This window comes from Alligator sinensis, unplaced genomic scaffold (assembly GCF_000455745.1).
Source record: "Alligator sinensis unplaced genomic scaffold, ASM45574v1 scaffold76_1, whole genome shotgun sequence".
In the NCBI taxonomy this organism is placed as follows: Eukaryota; Metazoa; Chordata; order Crocodylia; family Alligatoridae; genus Alligator; species Alligator sinensis.
The window spans coordinates 2,690,827-2,713,660 of record NW_005841865.1 but is presented as its reverse complement, the minus strand read 5'-3'; the positions used below and the strand labels follow the sequence as shown (position 1 = coordinate 2,713,660).

Genomic DNA, 22,834 nt, shown 5'->3' with positions numbered 1-22,834 from the left:
GGGTGCCAGCCATAGCCACTTCTGTAAGTGGCTGCAGTGATCGGCCGTGGGGGACGCCCCTCCTCAGTGAGATTGGCTGTGGAGGGACCTCCCCACCGGCTCAGCAAGACTGGCCATGGGGGGGCCCCCCCCGTCACTGACTGATAAGCGGGGGGGGGCCCCATCCCCCCCCCCCCGCCCCCAACTAAGGTGGCACCAGTCACCCATGGAACAGATATTTACCTTTGATTCAGAAAATGCAGTCACATGCCTACAGTGGCTCAGGCCAGAAGCCAGGGAGCACTAGAGCATAACTCTCTGGCTGTGTGTTTGCTTTCTCTTCCTGCTCCCCCCGAGGTCTCTGGGATTTGCAGTCCAGAATCACAGCAGGAGGATTCTGCAGGGTTGCTTATCACTTCCTCTTCCTGCTTCCAGGTGGCTCTGGGGTTTGTAGTCCACAGTTGCAGCCAGCAATAAGTTTGAGCATGGGAAATTATGTTTAATGCCCCCTGGCCCCAGCTGGGGTTTGCCTGGGGACAGTCCCTCCCTCCCCCGATGAACTGGGCTGCATCCCCAGCGGGACTTGCCCTCAACCCCTGCCCCTCCCCTTGTCAGCCAGCCTTCACTGCTCCAGCTAGGGAGCACAGGGGTGGAGCCAGCCCTGCTCTCTGGAGCAGACAGCACAGCCCAGTCCAGGGCTGGAAAGCATGCTGGGGGACTGTTATTTAACTTGAACCAGGAAGGGGTCTGGGACAGAAGTTTCATAAACTGGTTTGACACAAATCAGTTAAGTCTGATACTATATTCAACCAGGTTTATCTTAAACCAGTTTCAGCCATTTTGAGCTTCTATTCTGTTACAGGTTTAAAACAGTTTCTGATCACTTAAACTGGTTTATGTGTAACTTCTGTCCCTAGCCTTTCTGGTCTGAGGCATCTGAAGGGAGAGGAGTCATTCACATGAGGAGTCTGCCTGAAGTCAGCAGGGCTCACTGAGTGGGTGAGGCCTTGCTTCTGGGAATATAACATGGCACAATCTAGCCCCATATCTGACTGAAAGCAGGATCTGCATGAAAGTGAAACCAGTGCCAGGACTTGGGCGTGAGGCCCATAAACAGGGGAAAGCACTTAGACTTCTGGCTGAGACTGTATTTGAGGAAGGTTGTCTACACTTTCCAAGATAAGTGAGGATCTCAGGATCCTTTTGGGTTAATTGCTGCCCTTGGGTTACCAAGTAGCCCATAAGGTGGTTTCCCATCTCTGGTAGCCACTAATTTCTCAAATGCAAACCTAATCTCAATTCTCTAACATACTCTGACAAGGGCCACCTGGGGCTCTTTGAAGACCACAGCTTCTGCAGAATACAGCTGCTTCCTTATTACATTTGGAGTCCTGCACTAAGCACATAATACATATGCTCCAAGTTCTGCACTGGTTCCCTGTTTGCTTCCACAGGTCTCCCAAGCTTGTCCTGGCAGTGCATCAAAACAGAAACCCCAAATCTGAAAATCCCAAATAATTATTGGCTCTGGTCACTGTCAGCTGTGAATTTGGTTTCCCCTCTCTGAGGCTGTCTCTGGAGTTCAGACTGTTTGAATGATCATCATGCTCTGCAAGCCCACCCCTCTCACAAGCAGGTCTCAATGCTCTTTGTATGCTGCCCCCATTAAACAGAAGCACAGCGATCGATATGAATGAATTTTTCAAGCATGACCTCTGTGCCTGGATTCTGGTTTTGGATCCTTAGCTTTTATGGACACTTACGGCAACGTTTCTACATCTGAATGCCTAAAGTCAGGCACTTATGTTAGGCATCCAAATAAACCATCTGATTTTAAGTAGTACTAAGCACCCATCATTGCAAGTAGAAGTCAATGAGAGATGCAGGTGTGTAGCACTTAAGACAGGGGTGGGCAAAATGTGGCCTGGGGGCCAGGTGCTTAGAGGCCATTCTATCCAACCTGCAGGGCCCCTAAAAAATTTAGAAAATCAATATTTATCTGCCCCTGACTGCCTATCATGCGGCCCTCGATAGCTTGCCAAAATTCAGTAAGCTGTCCTCCGCGCAAAATAATTGCCTGCCCCTGACTTAAGAGAATCAGCTTGAGTGTCTAGCTTAATGAGAAAATATTGAGCTACAGGCCTGATTTTCAAAGAACCCAATGGCACTAACTGTGCATATCTGTGGCAAGACCTTGGTATTTGGAATCTGCTGTGCGTGTGTGTGCAAGAGAAAGAGAATGCACACACTATGAGGTCCTGCTGGTGACCTCTTGCCACCACCCCTCTTAAGTAAAGAGCAGCTGCTGTGACTTTTCACTGACTTCCTCCCTTTTTCCTTCCCCAAAACAGACACGTCTCCATCAGAAACAACCAACCTTAATGCCTCCAACAGCATCGGGGTGAGTGCACTGTGTGCCATCTGTGGGGACCGTGCCACAGGGAAGCATTACGGCGCTTCTAGCTGCGATGGCTGCAAAGGCTTCTTCAGGAGAAGCGTCAGGAAGAACCACATGTACTCCTGCAGGTATGGATGGAGGATGCCCTACTGTCAGAGGCTTTACTGGGGCTAATAAGAATATAACTGAAAAGTCCACAGACCTTAGGTTCACTTTCCCCTGCTCTCTCTTTCTACTCCATTTCTCCCTCCAGCAGAAGAGGGCTGGAGACACTACTCTGGTCTTCAAGGGGTCACTTAAGAATAGTTTCAGGTAGCCCTGCCCCAGTCACTGTCAAGCAAGGTGTGTAGGAAGGTGCCTACACCCAGGAGCATACTCAAGATCTCTAGCCTGAGATGCAGGTTTCATGCTAAACCCATTTTCAAAAGCAACTTTGGCACTGGCCCCCAAACCTCCCAAGCATGGAATCTATATCACTGAAACACCTTTGTGCAGCTTGGCCTTGGGAACTTAAGTCTCATTAAAAATCAACGGTTCTTCAGCTCCTAAGAGTTTATGTGAGTTTTGAAAGTGATCTGCTTCATTGCTTTTGTCAGTTCTACCCAAGATCTCATTACAGGGGGATGGATTTAACAACACAGATCTGAAATCTGGGAGACAGAAAGAAAGCTAAGATGGAAGTGGAATTTGCAGTGTAACTTGAAGCCTCCATCTAGATTTTTTTTTAAAAATAGATACCTAATGTTAGGCTCCTAAATCCATATTTAATGTCCTGATTTTCCAATTAGCTAAACACACAGAAGCTCCTCCTGATCTTAGTGAGACTGTTTTGGAAATGAGGCAGCTTATATAGATGCCTAGCCATAGACCTAGACTGCTGTTAGGTACCCATCTTGAAATATCTTGGCCTAGGGTTTTAAAAAAGCTCTATAAAACCAGGCTTTTCAAAAGCTAAAGTAATCTACGTGGTAAGGATACTATCCCCTTGTGGCAGCTCACATGCCCCATGTTTAACCAGACTTGACCAGCCAGCTTAAAATTAAATAGAGAACATGTCAAATTCCGAATAAACTCTGTACGCAAACTGCTATTGACATTGCCATAAAGAAAAGAGACAAGGGAGTGTTTGCCTTTGGGAGTCATGGATGTAGGTATAGCAGTGTGGCAGAAGCTGCAATGATTTTACCCAGTGAAGACTGATGGTGATACTGGAAGGCAGCTCTATAGTTTTGTTCTGTGTTATCTAGAGGTCAGAAAAGGATTAGGAGTCAAGATGCCTAACTGTGGTGTGCAATGTAAGAGCATATGGTGTAGTGCAATGATTCCTTTTCCATAATAACGCTTTCCATAATAATCCACAGGTTAGAACAGGAGTTGTAGGAAGGACAGCTTGGAGTGTGACACCAGTAAGCTTCCAGGAAGCTCCATGTGCTTGAGGATTGCACAATACCTCTAAGCACAAGTACACAACAAGGCTGCAAGCACTGCTCTTATTTAAGGTCAAGGTGTGACAGTCCAAATGGAGTCCATTTATTATTGCTTAGAGTTCTGGGTACAAAATAACAAAGGACCACTCCAGTCACCGGGATCTGGCTCCTATCTAGCTGGTTCTACCTGGGATCCCCATCCCACTTAGCAGCATGGGAGTGACAGTGACAGACTCTGAGCCAGTGATATCTATTTTTGACACTGCTAGGGAGACATGAAAATAATAGGGATTGTGTGTCCAAATCCCTTAGCTGCCCTGTGCCACCCCACATGGAATAATTCCTGTTTAATCTGTTGAGAAACTAACAGATGCAAAGTGACCATGGAAGTGCCAGATTTTAATATTCCCTTCTCAGGCCAGGGCATCTGTGTTTCTGCTCTGTTGTTTTTCTTTGGGTTGTTGCCACTGACATCTCTCTCACCTTTCCAGGTTTAACAGACAGTGTGTTGTAGACAAAGACAAAAGAAACCAGTGTCGATACTGCAGGCTTAAGAAGTGCTTTCGAGCGGGAATGAAGAAGGAAGGTGCGTCGTTACTCAGTTATTTTATGACTTACAGTCAGCTTGGGATGGCTTTGTCACTAGGAAACCTCTCCATTCTTATATCACCCACTGACATCCCATAAAGTCAGTTATGCTACTGGTTTGACTACTACTTTGCCCCACCTCCTGACATGTCACCTGGACCCACAGATACACACACACCCTACATACTACGCTGGTATAAATAGCACAACTTTCCCCATGTAGAGAAGGCCTCCGTAGCTTTTTGTGGCTGCTTCTTTCTGAGGTGAGTCACTATGCCCTTTGCCCTTACAGTGAACCTGCTCTGCTGATCATGCGATGTGAGGGCTCAGTTTGGAGGAGAAGACATTTAGATGTTTCAAAGCTTTGACTGACGATTTTTTTTCCGTAGCAGCGAAGTTACAATATTCTTTATTCCTTCTTCACCAAGGGAACTACTGCAAAGACCTATTTTAGATAAAGGCCACTTGAGTGAATTGCCTATGATACTTTTTATCCTAAGGAAGTGCTGGTGGCTTTTACATTAAAAGCATATGATCAGGTAATTTGTACACAAGCAGAATTGCACTGCAGAAGCTGACTAGAAAGCAGCACAATTTTATTAATTTTGGTCAAAATTTTCTTTGACACCCAGAGGAAGAAACTCAGTATGGGGTAAAATGCACCCCTGTCTAGAGGAGGCCAGCAAAAAGCATAAGCATCCCATTTCACTCTTGAGGGTTGCAGAGGTCTGTCCTATGCATTGGCAATGGTGAAATCTCTCCATACCAGAACAGTGCATTTCCACCTCTGGTAAAGACTATGGTGGAAACTGGTGATATTTCACCACAGATAAAATGTTTGAACAGTCATTAAAATACCCACTGTTATGCACCGCCATCACCTACCATCACCAAGGCCTTGCAAGTCATTCCACAAGCCTCCTTGTACATCTGCTGTCAAGGCCTTTGCAGTGTTTCCCATATCATACAGTAGCCACAGTGAGCCTGGATTCATCTGTTATAGTTCAGATAATGTCTATGCAACAAATCTTTCTCCCACTGAGTCAGTGAGTAGACTGGGGGTGGGTTTGGCCCTGTTGTTCTTGAGTACATACCTTAAGCCCCAAATTTTCCTGATCCCAGGATATGTTCCTCTCGATGCCAAGCCCTTAGGATAAAAAACCTTCCATACATTTGAAAGTAAATGACACACAACATCTCACACCACTGCAGTAGGAAGTCAGCCCTTCTAGAACACCTCTAGCCTCCCTTACCTGATGAACATTTCTTGCCATACAACGGGAACCAGGCATGACTAAAACCTTTAGTTTTTTTTCCTGAAAAACTTGGCTTAAGTTTTCCTGAAGAACAGAGGAATCCTCTCTCTTTCAAACATACTCATCTTGTGTTTAAAGCTCTGCTGGTGTCTGTTAATATTCAATAGAAGTTACATTAGGTCCATGACCAGCTAATACTGAACAAACATTTGGAAAACATCATGGCGTGACTGAACCTGGGGCCCCTGCCACTGATAACGAACAGCGTAACCTTGAGAACTCCTATTTACAGCCGCTGACTGCAGGGCTTTTTTTTTAGCGCTGGCTAGTTATTGCTTTTTATCAAGCTGTATGATATATTCAGAAAATACAAATCCAAGGAGCCACCAGTTTCATGGGGAGATTGTTGCAATTGGCTCTGGAGTAGATCGATACCGTTGTAGAGCAGATTGTTTGGATGACTGTATGTTGCCCACCCTGAGTTGACTACTGCGGGTTATAAACAGCACAAGTACTGCTCAGCAGGCTCTTGCATTCACCATATCAGCATTATTGCTTCAACTGCAGCCTTTGCTGTATTAGGGCACTCAGAAGATCCCAAATGTTGAATCAGGCACCAAATTTAGGCAAGTCAGGCTCCCTATGTTTAATGTCTAAAACCAGATACACCTGCATCCTAGCTTTCTTCCCACACTGCACTCTATAGCAGCAAAACCATGGCATATGAAAGCTGATCATTTATTGTGTAGAGGGAATACCAAATGGGTGTGACTGTATTTGGTGCATATGTCCATTCATGAGTAGTGGTTGAGCCAAAATACTTTCTTGCAGCTGTGCAAAATGAACGTGATCGAATCAGCACCCGGAGGTCCAGTTATGAAGACAGCAGCCTGCCTTCCATCAATGTCCTACTGCAGGCAGAAGTCCTTGCACAACAGGTAATACCTCTTTTCCATCTGACTACAGAGAATGTTTCTGCGGCAAAGTGCTCAGTAGATTCATTGATCCTGTGGTCTTTCCCTTTTTTTTCCTCTTTTGATGACAGATTTGCAAACTAAACACCATGTTTTCAAAAGCATTTTTTACTTGAAATCTTCCCTTGAAGTGCTTGAAATTTCAGCTGCTTTGATCGGACACATAAAGGCAGGACCTTTGTTGAAGTGAACTGGTAGAGCTTCACTGAAGTCAAATGAACTGTGTCAATTTATGATAGATGAGGAGCTGGTCCTCAGGTCACATGTTGTGTTTCCACTTCCTGACTGGACAAGAATAACTCTCAGATTCAGGTTTCTGATGTAAATTCTTCTGGTATAATTATGAATTTAAAGGTTTTGCTTTATGCAAATATTCTTTCCTGGGTTTGTGTAAAATTCCTCTGTTTCCACAAACATCCTGCCAGGAAAGTTATATACAGAAATATTTGCAGAAAGGGACCCAAAAAAAGAGGAAGCAAATTTGTTTAAGAATTTGAATAAATATGCACAGCTTAAAAACTGACATTGTTTGGGGAGAACTGAAACCAAGGCTTCCAAGACAGGCAAACACTTGGGGGGGCTCTATCAGGCTTTCAGCTCAGAGAATTTCCCATCCAGTCTCCTTTCTAACCAAGGCAGCCTGGGCTTAAAGCATTGGCAGTATCTACCCACATGGCCCTACATCCAATGGCATAATATAAGATAGTCCTTCAATTCACCAGTAGTGGAATACAAGGGAAGCCTTTGTTCAAGACCATGCATCATGAAGCCCATCTCAGACCTCACCACCAACTTTCCTCTCTCTGCTCTACCAACAGTGCCAGCCTGTTTCCCCCCTCTCTTTCCTCTGATAGGCATCATGGCATCTCATTCCTTGGTGCTTCTTATCCTTGTAATGTTCTTTCAAAAACTGCATATCAAACCACCTTCCGTACATCATTCAAAGCCCTCCTGGAAGGTGACAACTGTCAAAGCCCTTGCAAAGTAGTAAAGGTGAGAAAAAGAAAAACCTAATGAGATCATTAAAGCCTATCCAAGCTGTAGGTGTTGACCCAGTGAAGTGCTGGGCTTTGCTGACATCAAATGGAGTGGAAGGCACTCAGAAGGCCAGGGCACTCAGAATATTGCAGGCCTGAGTTCCTGTTGTGGCTAGCAATTTGGGGCGTCTCTGTTTTCAGATGCCTCCATGGAGACAGCTGATTTTCAAGGCTTGGGTGCTCAGACAAAAAATGTGACTCCCCAAATCCTGGGTGTGAAAATTTGGGGAATTGATCTATAAAGCTTAAGAATTCTGGCTGAGGCTCTGGAATTGCTGCATTGCTGCATGCCTCAGCCAGCTACATCCTGTTGGGCCTGTGTCATGTGTCTCTCAAGCCAGGGGCAATGGAAGGTCATTAAACTTTGATGGCTCCCATTCCAGGTGGGAGCAAGTTAGGACAGTGGGATGGCTGAGGCCCAGAGAAATCAATCCAACCAAGCTCCTCTGCAGGGAAGGGAGTGGAAGCACTGGAATTTCCCCAGAAACAGAAGAAAGAGAGCAAATGTTAACTCCAGGTCTTCAAAACCCCAACGTCTGAGGGATGGGAAACTCAGAGACACTCGTTAGGATATGGGAAGTTTGGACTGGAGAAAAGAAAAGAGGGTCATTCATTCCCATCTGTGTGGCCTGTTTTAATTATGTGACTGGCTAAGGAACAAAGAAAAATGCTTCACAGGAGAGACTCAAGGAGGGAGACTCCTCAGAGAATCTGACTTGAGGGAACCAAGGCAGGGAAATGTGTGCTTGTGGTTATTATCTTGCCCAGTGGTTATTATCTTGCCTGTACAGTCCTTGCTAAATCAAAGAGGCTTTTGGACTCCTCACTAGGTCTGTGTTTCAGTTTGCTCCAACCATCACATGTCCCTGGACAAGCGAATTGAAAACCCAGAGTGCCTGAGGCTGGAGTGCTGGGGAAATGTGTTCTTCAATTATTGGGTGTCTAGGCATTTAAGTCTCTGGACCATGAGACTTAAATGCCATGAAGTGATAAGAGACATCTTATGAGGAAATGCCACGAAGAGATAAAGGTGCATCTACATGAGACGCTACATCGCTGTAGCAATGTGCTACGGTGACATAGCTCGTCGCTATGGTGACATAGTACTAGCAGGTACTAACCATGATGCTGCCACTACTGCGCAATAGCTCATTGCTAATGCACAGTAGGGTCAAAAATGACCTGTGAGCCGCCTGGACTGCGCAGTACCGATGGGTAAGGCAAGTACTAAATGACTGCACTGTACTGACTGTGCAGTCAGGGGCAGGTGTAGACACGCCCAGAGAGTCTATGTAAAACAAGCCCAGGAAAGAGCCTGTGCAGCAGCCTATTTAGTTCAAGGGACGTTTAAGATCAGACAAGCTCACTATGGTGAGACCCAAACATAGCAGCCTGGGCAGTGTCCAGAGGGGAATCTCTACCAAGGAATGACTGTTGAAAAATCTTGGCCCTTGTCTTTTTATGCAAGGCTCGTAGCACACTTATGGCCTCTATAAAACTAACGATTGTGCTCTTACTACAAAGTGAGACAGCGGGTGCTCTGGTCACCAGGCTTGCGAGGGAGCAGCATTCTAATATTATAAAAGGCTAAGTCTGTCTGATTGTCTGTCTGTCCGTAACACTTTATTCATGCTCTGATTGGCTGTTTGTCAGCCAATCAGGGTGCAAACAAGCATTCGAACAGGAGCTGGCGGCAGTGGAGCACCGCCATGATGGTGGGGACACAGGGGACGGAGGGGAGGGCAAGGCCTGCATATGCCCCGCCCTCCTCCTTGGAGGCGGGAGCAACAGAGCAGACGGAAGGGTGGCAGGGCGAGGCCAGCAACACTTGCAGGTGATGGCGGCCGTGGCAGAGGGGCAGGTGGGGTCGGGATGCTGTGGGGAGTGAGCAAGGGCACGGCTCTGGCCTCGGCCTGCCCCCCCGCTTCCATCATCACTGCAGGACGCAGTGGGGGGGGGGGGGGGGCCCAACGCGGGTTGGGGGAATAGCGGGCATGCCGCGGCAGTAGGGGGGAGGGGAGGAGTGGGCCTGGGCCCCATGCGTGGGGCAGGAGGAGAACCAAGCCTGAGCCAGGGGAGACTCCAGCCTGCCGTGGCAGGGGAACAGCGGGCCTGGGCCAACCTGGGGGCAGAAGGGGAACGGGAGGAGCGGGCTCGGAGCAGACCGGGGGGAGCAGGCAGGGTGGGGGAGGAGTGGACCTGAGCTGGGGGGAGGCTCACTCCTCCCCTGCCCCAGCTGCTGCCCTGTCAGGCTGGGCCGACTGCTCCCCCCCTCCCCAAAGTGGGCCTCCTCCCCGCTGTCAGCTCCGAGCCCACTCCTCCCATTCCCCTGCTGTGGCGGGCCAGCTTCTCTCCACCCTGAAGCCCGGTCCTCCCCCACATCCGGCCTGGGCCCAGTCCTCCCTTCCCCCCACCGCTGCAGTGTGGAGCGGGCCTGGACCCCATGCAGCAGGAAGTAAAGGGGGAGCAGGCCCGGATGGGGGGGCACAGGGCTCCATCCCTGCATGCTCTCCCCCGCACTGTCATTCCTGACAGGCAATTGGCTTGTTTTACTATAAGACTGTGGGTTCTGCAAGAGCATGATATACAAGTGTTGAGTCAGCCACCAGCAGTTGCCAAGAAATCCACTCTGGCAGAGTACATGTAGGCTTGTTAAATGATCCAGCCTACTAATTGGTAATTTCTATGTTCCTGGCTAATTAGACTAAGATACTGCTGAGGAGCCCTGTTCTCTGAGATCTCAGGTCTGTATTTATTTGCTAAGCCTTCCGGCCTCCCTGATTAGGGTAATACACAGGGAGATTTTTACAATCTTATTTATTCAATAACAGCTCCAGATCTGGAGAGGTTCCAGGAAATGAACCTGGGGTGGGGGGGGGGGAATATTTTTAAAAAAAAACAAAAAAAACCCTGTAGGTGGCTTTTGAACTACATTTCCTCAGTGAGGCAATTTTGTGAACAAGGGAGACAGGGCCTGAAGTGAAAGTGCTGGGAAGAACAGGACGGAAATAACCAATGCTGAATGGGGCAAGAGAGGGCAGAAGGAGGGGAGTGATAGGGTTGGTTAATCGCTCACAGAAGCATGAGGATAAACTGGTGATTAGGGGCAGATTTTCAAATTAGCTGGGCGTGCAGCTCTGTATACAAAATATGCATGCATGCCTGCACCTTGGTTATATGGATATGGACTGAGGCTTTGGGCGACAATCCAGTCACTACACACGCAGGCTGGACAGGCCTGCCATTTTGCAAGTGAAATGGCCTGGTTTGCCTTGCCAATCACAATGGTTGCACATGCAAGTTAGGCAACAGACCACTCTCATGGGCACACTGGCGCCCATATAGTCTTACAAAACAGGGCCTAAAATGCTTCTGATTTGCAACTGTGGGGAGCAGACTCCAATGAAGAGACCCCTGACTTATGCCAGCATGAGGAAGAAACAATGAGTCTCTTCAGTATTACACACATCAGTGACAAAAGCCAGGCAGAGGCAGAAGAGTGACAGCCACGGTTACTGGGAACAGAGGTGTGGCAGGGTAGTTCTCCAGTCCCAATTTACTTACACTTATTATTCAAACCAGCACCTAAAACCTTGATCTAGTAAAAGCTCAGTTCTTCAGTAGACTGACACTAAAAAATCAGAGAACAATGTTAAAAAGTGATCCAATACTGTTTTCAATTAAAAAAAACTGACTGAAACATTTGTGACACATTACAAATAGCCTCCTCTCCCCTCACCACCCCCAAAACCTAGTGACTGGGTCAGTTTCAAAGTTGGCAAAATTGAAATAACTTTCAGTTTTATTTTTTCCTTTATTCCATTAATGTTCTTCCCTGTTCTACCACCCATCCTACTCCACCCCATATATCTTCTGTGGCTTTTTTATACAGGAAGGATCATGAAAAGTGAAACATGCAGGCATTAGGGCTAAGTACAGACAGTCAAAAAGCCCAAGGCTGAGTTGATTCAATCTTCACAGGTTAGTCTGAGCTGTGTGGATTGAGCTGATAAGCAAATGAACAGACATTCACTTTAGATTCCAGAAATGTAGCCACATGCCTGCAGTGCCCCAGGCCAGAAGCTGTGGGGTGTTAGAGCATGGCTCCCCGCTCATCTGGAACAGACAGCTTGGGCCAAGGCTAGCTCACCCAACCCTGCAAGGGCTGGGGGGGTTTGCAGGGGAGGTGCAAAGCATCCTGGGATGCTGGGGGACTATGAGTTAACTTGAATCTGGAGGGGATCTGGGACAGAAGTTCAATAAACTGATTAAACCTATAAATCTGATACTACATCCATCCAGATTTATCTTAAATTAGTTTTGGCCATTTTGAAAGTGGTTTATATGCACTGAACTTCTGTTGTGTTACGGGTTTGAACTGGTTTCTGATCACTTATACTGTCCCTAGCCTAGAAGCTTAGTGACATTCAGTACAGTTTCCAGTGCACATTCAATTCCCCACAACATGGAGATCAACAGATGAGTATCTGGGGGCTTCTCTGAAGAAAAGCTCTGAAGCTTTTCAGGTTTAACCAGCACTAATTTTTGCAGGTCTGTAAGCAAACAGAGTTCATATATATAATGAAATCAGTGCTTTTGGCTTTTGGGTGTTGTAGGTGAAAGATGCCCATCTCATCAACATTATATCTCCTGATCCCACCTTTCATGAGCCTTCCTAGGTTCTTGGACTTCCTTAGCTCTGGCCCCTTCAACTCTGAAATATGAAGGTCCTCTGTAAGTCCTCTCTTATCCTTGCAGATATCATCACCAGTTTCTGTGATCAATGGAGATATCCGAGGGAAGAAGATCGCTAACATCGCAGATGTATGTGAATCGATGAAGCAGCAGCTGCTGGTGCTGGTGGAGTGGGCAAAGTACATCCCAGCATTCTGTGAGCTGCCCCTGGATGATCAGGTTGGTGCTGCCTTTTGACCTCTCCTAGATCTTTTTGTCAAGGTCAGTATATAGCCAAAAGGAGAGAATAGCCCAGGTCTTCAGAGAGAGTGCACATTGTTCACTCAGTTATCATGACTGCAGAAGCAGATTGAAGAGCTGCATACATACAATACTAGGGCTGACTATTTCCTGGGACAGTTAATCAGTCTGAGTGCACAAAAGTGATAACAGTGAAATCAAATGAGACACATTAATGCGTACATTTTGCATTGGCATGAGTCAATTATTTATTAATCAGTTAATATTAGTGCAGCATTTCAAACACTTGAAATCTTGTGTGTATACATATATATACACACTTAGGATAATTAGACTTATTATTGCTTAAGTTAAAAAACCTCTCTCAGGATCTCACCCTGTTGGTTTCTTGGTATCTATGTTCATTTTATTGATAGGAAATTAATTATAATACAAAGGGACTTAAGTTCCCAGACCAATAACAATATCTCTGTGTAGGGTTAAAAATTACAAATATACCATATTTGCATTATAAAGAGAATTTTAGAGTGGCATTTGCCTCTGCCCTTACTTACAGAGTACTTTTAATTGCCTCTGTTAGTTCTAAAATCTAAAGCAGCCTCAGTAATGCAAGAAACCATTGCAAACATGGCAAAGCTGTGTGCACACATACCCCATTATATATGTATACTCTCAAACTGTGTGCCCATGAAGTTTGGGTTTTGCAGGGTGCCTGCACTGGGGCCGGGGGGTGGGGGGGGGGATGGTTTCACATTCAATTACTTTTTGTTCACACGTCTAGAAAGGATGATTTAAAGCCAAGATTGGTGTCCAGTCTAGTGATTTCTGGGTCTGGAGGGAGCTTGTATCGTACTGAGAAAATAGGATAGCTACTCAAAAAAAACCCACCCAAGCTGCATCTCACTGGGAAGTCAACATGTTTTATAGCCTTTAGGAATGTGCCCACCTCTTGCAATTTGCATAGAAGCTTTGAACTGCTGACAGTAATACGCAGTTTGCTAAGCTCCTAAGGCAAATACATTTAGAAATTATAGTAAACAAAATGGACTCCCATGGTAGATTAAATTTATGCAGCAAACAGGCTGCACCATAGAGAGGGCTGGATGTACTACTGAATTCACCAAGTCTTTCCTTGTCACTTGGAAAGCCTTGTCACTTGGAAAGCCTACTGCAGGGCCCGCTCTGTGTGCTGTAGAATCTATAGCAGTGTGTCTGTGGGCCCTTATTACAAGCTTGCCAGTGGGAATTCTTTGGAGAGGAAGCAAGCAAGAGCCAGCTTGTCTGTCTACCATATTCACAGCAAGGGGTACTTATTTGCATGATCCCTGGATCATTGCTGACAAGACCCATCATGTTAGTAACTGCTCCCTGGCTCCTCTGTCATGCTCCCTACCCCAGTCGCCCCTTCTGGGGTGGTGTGGGTGCTAAGGCGCATGGTTGACAGCTCAGAGGTTGCAAGTTTGAGGCAACAGCAGCAGTGCATCTCAGATCCCAATAAATCTATGGAGTCTCCTAAATACCTTGTCACAAGGAAAAAAGAAGTCATGCTACTGTGTTGGAGTCCACAAGCTGAAGAGTGTGTGTGTGAGCCTGTGTGCAGACATGCCAGTGAGGCCAGGAGCCTGAATGGGCAAAAATGCTTGTGAGCCAATTACAGAGGATTTTCAAGAGCTGGTGAAACAATTTGCATTGGAACAGTTCCCTATTGGGAAAAGCAATTTTGCGGAAATCAAAATCCATTCTGGGAAGGTGTCCATTTCACTGACACTTTCCACAGCAAGAAAAATCCACAAATACTTTGATTTTTTTATCTTGATCATGTTAAAGTACCTTTATTTTTGTAAGGCAAAGGCATTGTGTTTTGCCATCATCACACTGATTCATTCTGTCCGTGTCAACTTTTGTAGTATATGAAGATGCATTTGTAATATTAATCTTAATTCCCATTGGTATGTATTGGGTATTTTTAAAATACAAAAGCCCAAATGAAAATATTCTTGTGATATTAAAACATGTTTTGCCATTAATGACACACTTGGATATTATACAAATGAAACATATCAAGAATTCTGAAGTGAATAATGTTAAATTTGTGGTGAGCAGGACATTTCAAAATTCTGACATTTGGTTCCAATTAGGGAATAATGTTTTTTTAATTTTGAATTTCCAGCAGACCAGAAATTCCAGTTTCCAAGCAGCACTAGCAGCTACTGGGAGCTGCAGTTTCACACAGCAACCAGGTGCTTTTGCCCTCAGTTGCTCTCTGCTGTAGAACCAAAGGCTGCTCAGTACCATGAGCTCGCACAGCCTTTAACAGGAGCCTCTGTTCCATGTATTTGCACAAGGCCCTTCTACCAGCTCTGCTTTGCAAATCCGTCCCTTAAGTGTCAGCATCTTTCCTAATCAGAGCTTTGTTCTACCCAGCTTGCATCCTCTTGACATTTATGGTAGGGCAAGACTTGTCTTGGATTTGTCTGATGCTGAGAGAGATAGCATGTTGAAAAATGGTGATATGTCCCTCCTCCTTGGGTTCAATCTCTGCAGTCCCTTTTTCTCCATCTGTTTGTTCTGCACATAGTGGTTGGATCATCCCCATCAGGACACACTCTTCCAAATATCTCCGTTAATGTTTAATGGTTGTTTTCTTCAGTGGAGGTTCCTGGCTGCCCATTAAGAAGCAGCCATGTCACATTGTCCAATCTTTAACCTTTGTTTCCACAAAAATCTTTGAAATTTTTAACAGAAGTAGAGCAAAAGATTCAGAACATTCCCCAGAATCACTGAAGGGTGTAAAATGAAATACTTCAATCATTAACGGCAGGGCAGAAAAACATCCCTTTGCCTTCATTGGTCCCAAATGTCCATTGCAACAAGGGGAACAAGAGATAGAAGTCTGATCCCCACCTGGTGTTGGGACTTAGGGCCTGACACAGAAATTATCCTCCTCTTTTGTGAGGAAGCATGGGCAAAGGAAATGGCCCTTTCCCCTTGCATGAATACACTGGGTGCTGCTTCTACATACGTGTTTGGTTCCATTCAGTTCAACGTGATTTTGGTGGTAAGACACCTGAATAAGGGTTGCTGAGTGTAAGAAAGAAAAAGAGCCCTTGAGAAACTCTTAAGAAACAGGGTTGACCTATCCAGGCTGAGTTACTTGCTCTTTGGGCACAGGACCCTGGTGTTCTTGTTTGTCAGCATTTTCCCTTGGAGCCCAGCAACTGGCTGAGAAAGCCCCAGTCTTTCTCCTGTCACCCAAGTCAGTCACAGTTTCTCCTGATCACATTCTAATGAGACATTGTGATAAGTCCTGACCATCATCTTGCCCTTGGAACAGTGGAATGGACAGTGCCTCTGTTTCTGTCTTTGCTTGGTTACACTAGATGCACAGTTGCTCCTCTAGGTTTAAACAAGCATTGTACCTCTCCCATTTTCCACCTGTAAGCGCTGGCTACTGTTTCTGCACTTGGTAAGAGTCTGCTTTACTTTTGCCACTGTCAGTGCATTGAGATTACTGGTTGGCTGCTGCAATGTTCTGGACTGGGATGGGGGACAGTCTGGCTTGTTGCTGTTTTGACATATATAGTTCGTCCCAGTGCTTTGTGTTTTGGAATTTCTGATGCTTTCAGGTCAAATGCCTTTCAGGTTTCATGCTTTGGACACTTGCGCAGAGTTGGAATTGCTGAGATACATTTTAGACCTCCCTCTTTTAAGCCCCAGCACTAGCAGGAGCAAGAATCCAACTCCCACTGCAGATATAACCATGCAGTACAGAAGTGGGCATGCTTTTTTTATTCTCTGCTTATGAATGAAAGTATTTGCTCCATCCATATTCTCCCACTAATACCCAAATGTCCCTGTCCTTCCAGGTGGCATTGCTGCGGGCACATGCAGGAGAACACCTACTCCTGGGAGCTGCCAAGAGGTCGATGGTCTTCAAAGATGTCTTGTTATTAGGTAAATGCTCCTCTCTGCTGTAACACTGATGAGTCCCCCAACGAAGCACATTCACTGACCCATGAGTTTTCTGTTTCTGCTTTAGAAGAGGGAGGGTACTTTATTTTGCCCTGTCACATTTTTGGTGAATGGCCTATTGGATCAGAATTATCTTACACTTCAGAGAGCCCAACACAGTCCAGGTGTTCAGTCAGTTCTTGACAATGTGTGTAAACTGCATACCCATTGGGTCCTAGTGGGGATGCATCTGCCAGTTCTCTCCCTACCACTCCTGCTTAGAGGCACTGGGAATGCAGTGGGAAAGACACTCTGAAAGAATCCCCAATGGCCACTCTCAAATACATCAGGGATGACAGTCTCAGGAGGGCTGGGATGGACATTCCCAGAGTGAACTCACTGCTGTATGTTCCAGTTGGTGTCTGTGCATGGGAGTGAGAGCTCGGACAGACTGGATTGTGGATATACCCTTAGAGTCCAGGGTCTTGGTTCACATTCATATTTGTGATACCACCTTGCAGTGTTAAAAGGCCCACATCATTAACAAACAAATTAAGGCCCCTTGACACTTGCAGAATGGTACAAAAATGCCTTAGGGTCTATCTTCTTGTTTAAACAGAGATACAACTGTAGCATGTTGTACCTTCAGTCTAGGTAGCCAGAATGAGAAGATCAGTGCAGATGTGGGCTTCAGCAATACTAGCAATCAGAGGATATTCCTGGAAAGTTTATTAGAAGTCTAGTCTTCTGATGTCTCAATGCCAGCAGGAAGCATACAAATAAAAGCTAGATGGGAAAATGTTATCAACTTTGACATGCTAGCAGCAGACTCAGGGTTCTTGAGGTCTTAATCGGCCTCTTAATTCCAGAGGCCATAATGATGCATCTCTTCTTACACACATTTAACCCCAGGCTTAGTACTGGTATTTGGATATCAATTTGTGAAGCCATGGTAAACTTTATAAATCTTGATGAATGTAAGGTCTGAGGAGCACGTATCCCTTTTACTGCTAGTTTGCATATGAGCAGAGAAGGCCATTGACATATTTTGTTTTTCTAAAGGAAATGACCATATCATTCCGAGGAATTGCCCAGAGCTGGTGGAGGTGAGCCGCGTGGCCATCCGCATCCTCGATGAACTGGTTCTGCCATTCCAAGAGCTGCAGATCGATGACAATGAATATGCCTGCTTGAAAGCCATCATCTTCTTTGACCCAGGTATGAACAAGCCTTCAAGAATTAGCCATCAGAAATGGCCTGCTCTTTCCAAATCTTGCAACAACCAGGCAAGGGCAGCCAGTTTCTGTCCTCACTCACATAAGCCAGCAGCTCCAAATCTGCTCTACCTGATGCAGGGATATGGAATAATAGAAATATAAGTGCTTTCCTCCCCCAAGCTATGTGAAACATAGATGCTGGGAGAGATAAGCCCTAGAGAAGAACCGTAGGTCTACCATGTCAGGGTGCATGAGTCAGAGGCCAAGCTGAGCCCAGGGACCATTTCCCAAAACTCCTAGAAAACAGCATGCAGCTCCTTGTTTCATGGTTTGTTATAGACGCCAAAGGGCTGAGCGACCCCACTAAGATCAAGAGAATGCGGTATCAGGTGCAGGTCAGCTTGGAGGATTACATCAATGACCGGCAGTACGACTCGCGGGGCCGCTTCGGCGAGCTGCTTCTCCTGCTTCCCACCCTGCAGAGCATCACCTGGCAAATGATAGAGCAGATCCAGTTTGTCAAGCTCTTCGGCATGGCCAAGATCGACAACCTGCTGCAGGAGATGCTGCTGGGGGGTGAGTATCAGCCCTCAGCTTCTACAAGGTAGTTTGCAAATGGTCATTGTCAGTCAGCCTCCAGACTGGCTCCCAGACCTGTGCTCAGATCCACCAGGTCATCTGTCCAGATTCAGAGCCCTGAGCTGGAGTGAGCTGTAATGATCCCCACTTACAGCTTTTTAATATGCCATATGCTTGATAATAATAGGAAAGTGCTCCATTCTTCTGAAACCAAATTGGCTTTTTATTTATGCAGCTGTTTACAGAGCCACCCCTGAACTGTCTTAGCCCTCTGCACCCAGACTGACTTCCTCCTGCCACCTCCGCACTCCTTCTTCCTGCAATCTGTGTTCCATGGAAACAGCTCCACAGCAAAGGTGTTGCTTTCCAGAGGAAACAGTTGCTAGAGGAATAACAAGCTGCCTCCCTGACCTCTGCACATTCAAAGTATTAGACATGCAGGCCAGCTATTTAACTGGTGCCTCTTCTCCTTCTTATGAGATTCATGGGAGCAAGGGAAACCAGCATGGTTGGTTAAGAACATGGTCCAGATTTACTACTAGATGTTGAGAAATAATGCAATGATTTATTGGGACAAATTGGAGCAGACGGTTGTCATGCAGCTGCTCCTGCATGTAATTCTTCCCCTGTGGCCTGGGAGGACATTGAGCATGATAAAATGCAGAGCAGAATGCAGAGCAGCATGGTGTCCATGGAAGACCTGGCCAGGCTGGGAAAATCTGACACTAGGGGGTCTTTCCCCTTTGGAATGGGCAAGTACTTTCCTGCTCTGTCCTGGTGGCAGTCACTGACATGGAAATGGTTTCAGGTTCAACAAATGAAGCACCTCATCCTCATCACCCTTTGCACCCTCACCTGATCCAGGAGAATCTGGGGACGAATGTCATAGTAGCCAACACGATGCCTGCTCACCAGATGCATAATGGGCAGATGTGTGAGTATCCCCAGGAGACCTCACTTGTTTGGAATAAATTGAAATGGGATGATTGGGAACAGTAAAAAAGTATACAGACATTCTAGGGACTTTGTAGACCTAAACGGTTCACCCATTGTGATGGTGTTCTCAGCTTGTGAAGAGACATTAGTCCAAGATAAGCATGCTGTTGATGGGTGTGCTAGATCTTCCTGTGTAGAAATGACAGACAGGCATGTAAAGGATGGATAGGCTTGATTACAATAGGTTGAGTAACTGTTTCAATAAAGACTTCCCCAAGCAGACTGCAACTGTTTTACAACAGCTCTAATTTAATTTGGCAGTTGAGGTTCCAAGTCAGTAATGACTGCAATCAGTAGAAAGACTCCCAAGAACTTGAGTGGTGGTGGCATTGTGCCCCAATAGATTTGACCTTACAGCTTCTGTGAAAAACCAGCAGACTTTCTTTGAATGTCATCTCTACCTTGACCTCCCTCTCCTCTTCTTATCCCCAAATGCCCCCAAAATGTCATATTGCTGGGTTAGGACCATTGGTTTTGACCCACAAAGCATAACACTCAAATGTGCAAATAACATCTAAACTCAACCAACAAGACAGCCCCCCTGGTCCTGAGTTTTTTTATTGTGGATTCCCCCATGAGTCTGACAACATTTACTTGTGGCTGCCAGTGCTAGCCTGCTGTGCAGGCCAAGCCATGGCAAGCACCCAAAGCCTTGAAAAGCCATTTCCCACTGTAAAGCATGTTTCTTGTGTCAATGACAGAGAGACCCAATATAAAACCCCAGACCCAACACCACACTCAAGACTTGGAGGGTATGGAACCTGGTCCACTGGATCTGAATGTTGTGCCTTGAGACGGCAGAGTCCTGCTCCCTTTGTCTTTCTAACACAGTTTTTCTTTTTTCAGCAACACCAGAAACTCCCCAGCCTTCCCCACCTGCAGGCTCAGGGTCTGAACAGTACAAGCTACTCCCTGGGGCAATCGCGACCGTGGCAAAACAGCCGACCTCAATCCCTCAACCCACCATCACGAAACAAGAGGTCATCTAGCATCAAGCAAAAGGAAATCAGTCTGTTTTAGAAAGACTGTGTTGGAGAGAGCCCCCGAATGACTCTGTCACTATGAAAAAAGGAACCATCCATAGATTCCTGGGCACAAGCACACAGACTTGTTTATTGGAACAGCAAAAAGCTGTCTTCATGGGGCTACACAAAGCCTGTGCCAGGAGCCAGCTGAGCGTTACATAACTGCAAGTTAAAGCCTCAGTGAAATTCTTATTGTTAATAAGACGGCCCAGATTCCAACCTCAAGCCTGCTGACGGTTGTCTCAAGATCTGCATTGACTGGCTATGAGGTTGCACCTGGCCATTTCTCTACTGCCTTGGAGTTGTTTCAAAGCAAACCCGACTACATTAAAAATGAGTCTCCAGATAAACCCATTGCGTCTGCATGAAAGGAGATGCCTGCTCTCTTTAAAGCTTCCCAAAATAGTTCCAAGCCGCAGCCAAAGTTAATGGAGCTAAAAATTCCCTGGAAAGCACAGTCCCAGGAGAAGAGGACTGAGCTTTGCATCAGTCACTGCTGAAATAACCAATGCCTTACTGCCTTGTCCACAGCTCTACTGCCTTGGGTCAGGGCTAAGGGGTCATTAGAAGATATTTTCAGGGATGACAAAATCCTGTGGTATAACCTTCTGCCTTAAATGCTGGTAAAATGAACCCCCATGACTAATGATTACACAAAGCCTGGTCCACACAGTGACTGATGTGGGTTGGGACATCATTGGCCCATTAGGAGTCACTACCCGTTTAGATGTTTCATTTCTTGGAGGGATGCTGTGGTTCATTATCCCAGCACTATGATTTCCTTCCCACAATACTGAATGAAGGGGACAAATGTCACCAAGTTTGCCATTATGTTATGCCAGTATTGGTGCTAAATGGACTGGGATGATGGTGGGGACATGGGGGCTCAGCAGATATTAGGGAGTGTCTCAAGGAAGGGGGAGATGAGGGACAGTATTTATTCATCATCCTGAAAGCCTGCACAGACCTCAGTGAGATGACTGGCAAGGAGCAGTGCCAATCCCTGGCATTGCTAGGCCTCTATTGCTACTTACATGGTTAGCTTAAAACAGAAACTTTTTCACAGGGGTGAAGCAGAACCTGTACTTATGGAGCAAAGAGGTATGAAGAGAAGTGGGGAAGAGTAAGGAGAGAAGAGAGAAGGGCCCCAGCCAGGAAGACTGGATGAGAGCTGTTTCCCCAGTGTTTGAGACCCAGGGCTTTAGTTCAAGCTTGTCTTCAATCCTAAATGATTAAATGTCCAGCAGAATTCATATGCTAAGGGCCAAGGTGATAGATTTTTCACGACAGCCCAAAGATACAGACCATAGACACATGAGGGCAGAAATGAAATCATGGAACCTCACATTTTTCAGCAAAGTTCTCAAGTGGCCAGAGAGAGATGTTTTATCTTGCAAATGCTCCTCCTAGCTCTCAGCCTGCACCTTCCTATGGAAGCTCCCCCAGTTTCCCTATTCCTACATTATCTTTTTGCTCACCAAAGCCTGTTGGTGCTGATACCACACTTATTCCTCTCCCCCATGGGAGGGAAAACCATGCACTGGTTTTAAGGCAAAAACTGGAAAAGGACCTCATCTTCAGAGCATTTCCCTCTTCTGGGAGTTGGCTGCAGGACTGTGACTGACAGAGGTCTGCCAGAGCTCTGGATTCTGGGTAGAGCTCTGCTCTGAAGCCTCCACCCTCCCATTTGGCAGCACCATGACTGAAGTGAAAGGGACACTTGGAATGGAAAACTTCCATGAGAAAAGACTGGATAGTACATGTACTGCATGTGTTCCCTGGAAACTCCTGAAGATAAGCTAGCCATTGCTCTCTACATCAGAACTGCAGTCATCTTCTGGGGAAACACTAGTGCTTGCTGACCCCTCCCCCATTGCATCTCTCTGGAGTCTTAGCCTTGCAAGAACACGAAGAAGTGGTGGAGTCACAACTGCCAAAAACTCTTGGGACTGATCTCCAGCTGGTGTCCATCAGAGCAATCCCAATTAAGCCCAGCTGCAGACCTGGTCCCTTGACTGCCAATGCAAAAAGAAGCAGCTCGCCCCTGCAGTGCGGGTGTCAAAGTATTGTGTTGTACATCCAGCCTGGTGTCATTCCGCTGAGTAATTTATTGCAATGACGAAGCCAATCATTTTCTATAAATTATTCTGTAAATCATGTTGATTATTTATAATCAGGAAATTAACTGTGAACAACTTAATAACGAGACTGTCTTTTCCAATTGCAACCACTTTTTCTGTCAGTAGAGGTAGTTGGTGGGGAAGATTTTTTTGGCGTCTGTTTCGTTTGTGCCAGACATCCCCAGTATGGTACATTAATTTTTGCTGGTTACTGCCTTCCAATGGAAACAGAGAACTATTTCTTCACTGGAGTTTGTATTAATAAAAAAACCCAGAAATAAATGCAAAAATATTTTCTAACTTTTCCCGGACAGATGGATTTCTTTCTTCTGTGAGGATGAATTTAAAGCCA

General features: G+C 46.0%; 1 protein-coding gene across 2 annotated transcripts in view; it reads left to right on the top strand.

The window, feature by feature from the left end:
* Positions 1-22,782, top strand: part of HNF4A (hepatocyte nuclear factor 4 alpha) — a 28,265-nt gene extending 5,483 nt beyond the window's left edge. Inside the window, exons 2-10 of one of the 2 annotated variants that reach the window (XM_006016679.3) lie at positions 2,331-2,505; positions 4,296-4,390; positions 6,480-6,586; positions 12,418-12,573; positions 16,461-16,548; positions 17,608-17,763; positions 18,102-18,338; positions 19,150-19,275; positions 20,184-22,782. In XM_006016679.3, the coding sequence (XP_006016741.1) occupies positions 2,331-2,505; positions 4,296-4,390; positions 6,480-6,586; positions 12,418-12,573; positions 16,461-16,548; positions 17,608-17,763; positions 18,102-18,338; positions 19,150-19,275; positions 20,184-20,326 (1,283 nt within the window). In that variant the 3' untranslated portion in view covers positions 20,327-22,782. The remainder of the gene's footprint in view (positions 1-2,330; positions 2,506-4,295; positions 4,391-6,479; positions 6,587-12,417; positions 12,574-16,460; positions 16,549-17,607; positions 17,764-18,101; positions 18,339-19,149; positions 19,276-20,183) is intronic. The other variant, XM_025191486.1, reaches the window with a different exon arrangement.
* The last annotated feature ends 52 nt before the right edge of the window (positions 22,783-22,834 follow it).